The 4,912-nt window shown below is 43.9% G+C and overlaps 1 protein-coding gene across 1 annotated transcript in view; it reads right to left on the reverse strand.

Annotated features, from left to right (window-relative positions):
• DNAH3 (dynein, axonemal, heavy chain 3) overlaps positions 1–4,912 on the reverse strand; it is a 230,804-nt gene that overhangs the window by 130,325 nt on the left and 95,567 nt on the right. Inside the window, exon 27 of the mRNA XM_006875979.1 lies at positions 3,808–3,918. Coding sequence (XP_006876041.1) covers positions 3,808–3,918 — 111 coding nt within the window. The remainder of the gene's footprint in view (positions 1–3,807; positions 3,919–4,912) is intronic.

Raw genomic sequence — 4,912 nt, forward strand, 5'->3', positions numbered from 1 at the left:
ACTCATAGCGACCCTGTATAGGGTTTCCGAGGAGCCGCTGGTGGATTTGAACCGTCAACCTTGTGGTTCAAACCGACCTTGTGGTCTAGTGTTTATCCTATAGTGCTACCCGACAGAAAAGTAGGTGGTTTGAATCCACTACTCAGATGGGGCAATCTGTTTCTGTAAAGGTTTACAGCTTTGGAAACCAGTTCTACTATGTTTACAAGGTCTCCAAGTCCACATCAACTAGACAACAGTGGGTTTTGGTTTACAGAGTAGATAACAATTCTGGGTCAGTGATGATTTCCTGAACTGGCTAATTGTAACCTCTGGATATATAATAATGTTTGTAACGGTGTACATGTTGATATTTGGGGAATCTAGGTAAAGGACACATGGAAATTTTTTGTACTTTTTTTGTTGTTGTTACAATGTTATTTATATTAAGTATGGCAATATTTCAAACTACAAAGTTAAAAACTGAACTTTAAAAAGGATAAAAAAATAGTGAGGCTACCCTGAGTTCAAATTCTCTCTTCTAGTTAAGTGGTTCTGGGAAAATGATTTCAGCCCTGAGTCTCGGGCTCCTCATCTATGGAATAGAGATATGGAGAGGATAACAGCTGCCTCTCAAATCTGTTTTAAGGATCAACTGAGAGTCTGTGTGAGGCGCTTGGCATAATGTCTGATGTGACAAAAGTAGCCAATACATAGTGGTGGTTGTTATTGTTATGAGTAATAAAGTCTAAGCACACAGCCAACACTTAAAAAACAAACGCATTTCAAAGTCTCCCCTGTGACCTTGGCATGTGTGTAAAACCCTTCCAGAAGGCACTATATCCCACATCTCTCTTCACTACAGCCCTCCTGTACTGAAGGGGCTTCACAGGCTGGAATGGAGCCTGCTTTTCACCTTCAGATTTTGGCATCCTCCAGTCCCTCTTCTGAAACACTCTTCTTCCTAGTCTTTGTTCGGCTAGCCTCTACTCAGGATATCTGTCTCCCCTTGTTGCTGTTCAATGCTATTGAGTCATGTTTGCAGAGTAGAACTGCCATAGAATTTTCAAGACTGCGATCTCTTGGACATAGATCATCAGACCTGTCTTCCTTAGGTGGGTTTGAACTGTCAATCTTATGGCAAGTAGCCGAGTGCTTAACCATTTGTGCCACTCTAGGAATTTTAGGTTTATCCATGGTATGACTGTGTGCTGTGGAGTCGGTTCCAACTCATAGTGACCCTGTAAAGGGTTTCCAAGGCTGTAAATATTTGCGGAAGCAGAAAGCCTCATCTTTCTCCCACAGAACTGCTGACCATGAGGTTAGCAGCCCCACTCATAACCACTATGCTACCAGAGCTCCTTCCTTTTCTGGGAAGTGTCCCCCAGCCCTAAGGACTGTCTCCCTTCTCTCCTCCCTCCCTATGCTTCTTAGATTGCTGTACTACACAGAGTTTGATAAAGAGGTTTGTTTTGTTTTTAAAAATGTATTTGGGTGAAAGTTTACAGAGCATATTAGTTTTCCATTAAACGACTCATACATGTCTTGTTTTGTGACATTGGCTTCAATTCCCTCAATGTGGCAGCATTCTACCCTTGCTCTCTGGGAGCCTGCTGCCGTCTGCCTTCGGCCCTGCCCCTGCCCCTGCCTGCCTTCTGAGGCTTCTTCTTCAGGCTCAGATAGTTGATTGTATTAAGGAGCACATTCTCCCCGGTGGTGTTATGCATGTCTGTTTTTTGCCTGAAAGTTGATTCCTGCCCTGGGGGGAGAGTGTTCAGTTCCAGGGCCAAAGTTGTCTGAGGACCACACTCTCAGGGTTCCCAGTAAGTGCGGTCATTTTTGTGTTCATGAATTTTGTTTGATATTCTTCCCCTCTATCTCAGTCTGGGACTTTCTAATGTGATCATGGTATCTGGGCACCACCTGATTCTTCTGGTCTCCAGGAAGAACCAGGAAGCCATGGTTCTGCATGGTCCATTCCTCCTCTGGACTGTTTCATGGAGTCTTTGAACTTCTTTGTTTTGAATGAGGAGAGGCCAGTAGTTCAACCTTAGATGGCTGCTCGAAGGCTGTAGAGAATCTTTTTATCTCTGCACTAGACTGTAAAACCAGGAGGACACAGACCATAAGTTGTTCACCTACAATTCCCCTTGATGAATAGCTTAGGCCCTGCACAGAGCAGCTGCCAAAGAAATATTTGTTAAATTAATCATGAGTGCCCAGGTAGAGGGACAAGTCCCTGTCCTACCACCTCCTTCTTTTAGGACACCCAGGTATATCACTTAGTAACCTGTGATTCAACCTTGGGTTTACCATAGAAGGTGTTCTCCCATTTCACAGGTAGGAAAACTGGGACACAGAAAACTCAGAAATTCTGACAAGTTTTGACATTTGAAATGGTACCTATGAAAGCAACTTGCCAAGTGTAATGTACAATCCGTTGTTGTTGTTGTTGTTAAGTGTTGTTGAGTCAGTTCTGACCCATAGCAACCCTGCATTGGGTTTCCGAGGAGCGGTTGGTGAGTTGAACCCCTGACCTTGCGGTTGAAACCAACTTTGTAGTCCAGTGCATTAACCCACAGTGCCACACCAGAACTTCAAACATCCATTAGGAACTATCAGTATGGAATCTAGATAAAAGTGAAACTTGGTCAAATACTCTAGTGCTAATTTTCTTGCATAAAGCAAAATATAGTAAAGTGAAACATACAAGGGGGCTTAAAAACGTTTGTGGAAAAATTCCATTTTTTTTTTAATTCCATTTTTCCATGAACATTTTGAAGCCCCCTTGTATTCTGGAACAACAGGAGGCCTGATGAGGCAGTTTTGGGAATAGTGACAATATAGAAAAGCGTAGAATAGAGTTGCCACCAACCATTCATGTAACGGATGTTTACTGAGCATCTACTGTGTTCTGGGCATGGTGGTGGTGTTAAATGCCATCAAGTCAGTTCTGACTCATAGCGACCCTGAGCTGGTGAGTTTGAACCATTGACCTTGTGGTTCAAACTGACCTTGCAGTCCAGTGCATTAACCCGCAGTGCCACACCAGGACTCCAGACATGTCATTAACCCCTGGGAAAAAGAATAGTGAGCAAAACAGACATGACTCCTGCCATGTGGGTTTACAACCTAGCATCTAAGTACAGAATCACTAACGGGCATCTCATTTACCCATCTCACATACAGAGATTAATTACTATCATTAATTGCCTTTTATGAACAAGGAGGCTGAGACTTGGGTTAAGCAGCTTGCCCACACTCAATACAACTAATAAGGAAATGTGTCAGGAGTTGAGTTCAAGTCCATCAAGACTTACTCCCTCAAGCACTGAACTCAATGGCAGGAAATGACTGTAAATATTATGTGTCTGGGTTGATGCTCAGGGCAGGTGAAGAGAAACAGGTGATGGAATTCACTCGTTTCAAGAGAGAGAGCTGAAGGAAGGACTGGGTAGGCTTGTGTGGGAAAGGGAATGGCAAGAAGGGGTTGTAGTGGAGGTGGGGAAGAAGAGAACAGAACCTGGTGGTCTCTTGGCCCAGAAAGAAGACAGAGTAGAGGCTCTATGTTGGTGGACATTCTGCCAATTAACCCCTGGAGGCAAAGGAGTTAATGGGCAGCTTATCACTGGTAGACAAGAATTTCTGTCTGGAAAGGGTTTTGTATGTAGGAACCCCAGGAAATTCCTATTCCAAATTCTCTACCTTATTGTCCCTGTGAGACTGCTGATTCTTAGTGACATCATGGACCCCGATTAGTTTTATTTAGGAAGCATTCTGATGGGCTGTGTGGATCTCTTCGGCAAGCTACATGCCAGGTTCACTTACTGGTAGGGTGTTTTCGACCATGGCTTGGGACACTTCCTGGGTCCAGAAGATGGAAGAGACGCAGATCACCACCTGACCAGGCCACTGCAAGACCCAGTCATTGCGAGGGACCTGGAGAAATGCAAACAGGGAAGACAGCATGAGGAGCGTGTAGGACCCGGTCACCATGGCCAGGTGTGCTGTAAACCGATGGCTTAAAATCATCCAACACCACGTCACCCCCACAACGAACCAAAACCCTCCCTGTCATTCGATGCCACAGGGTTTGAAATCTCTGGGATTACTGATTTATGCCACCCTCCTGATACTTTTTGGGGAAAAAAAAATCAACCATCTCAACTCTTTGCATTGTTTCTTCCCAGGTGATTTTACCCTACAGGGCAGACGTACACTATCTTATAAGGCAGCTATGAGTTAGAATCCACTTGATGGTCGTGGGTTTGGTTGCTTAAAAAATACTCGAGGTGGTGTTCTGTTTTCAGAAAGTGATCAAAATTGCTCTGTAGTGGTGGCGCAGTTGGTTAAGTGTTGGGTCATTAGCTAGAAAGTTGGTGGTTCAAACCCAGCAGCCATTTTGCAGGAGAAGGATGAGGCTAATCTTGTTAAGATTTAAGGTCTCAGGGAACCCTGAGAGCAACTCTCCTCTGTCCTCTAGGGTCACCAGGAGTCAGAACCAAGTCGATGGCAGTGGGTGGCTGTCCATTGGTTTTCTTAGCCATCTCCCAGCTCCTACTTTGAGAAATATATCAGGGGCCAACAAAGTATGGACAGAGGGTTATACCTGGCCAGCCGTGTGATTCTATGAATCACCTTTCATTATACACAGCCATGCCATTTATGTACATAGTGTCTCAGGCTGCTTTTCCAAGACAAGGGCAAAGTGAAATTGTTGTGACAGGGTGTGTGGCCTACTGAGCCAAAAATATTTATGGTCTGCTTCTTTGTAGAAAAAGTTTTTGTTTGTTTTTTTTTAATGTTTTATTGTGAATTATGTGATAGTTTACATGGGAGAACATTAGCTTTACATTCATCCTATCATATATTGTTTCATTGCCATGGTTACAATCCCCTCCACGCATCATCAAACAACTGAAGAGTACACCCT

This window comes from Chrysochloris asiatica, unplaced genomic scaffold (genome assembly GCF_000296735.1).
Source record: "Chrysochloris asiatica unplaced genomic scaffold, ChrAsi1.0 scaffold00348, whole genome shotgun sequence".
In the NCBI taxonomy this organism is placed as follows: domain Eukaryota; kingdom Metazoa; phylum Chordata; class Mammalia; order Afrosoricida; family Chrysochloridae; genus Chrysochloris; species Chrysochloris asiatica.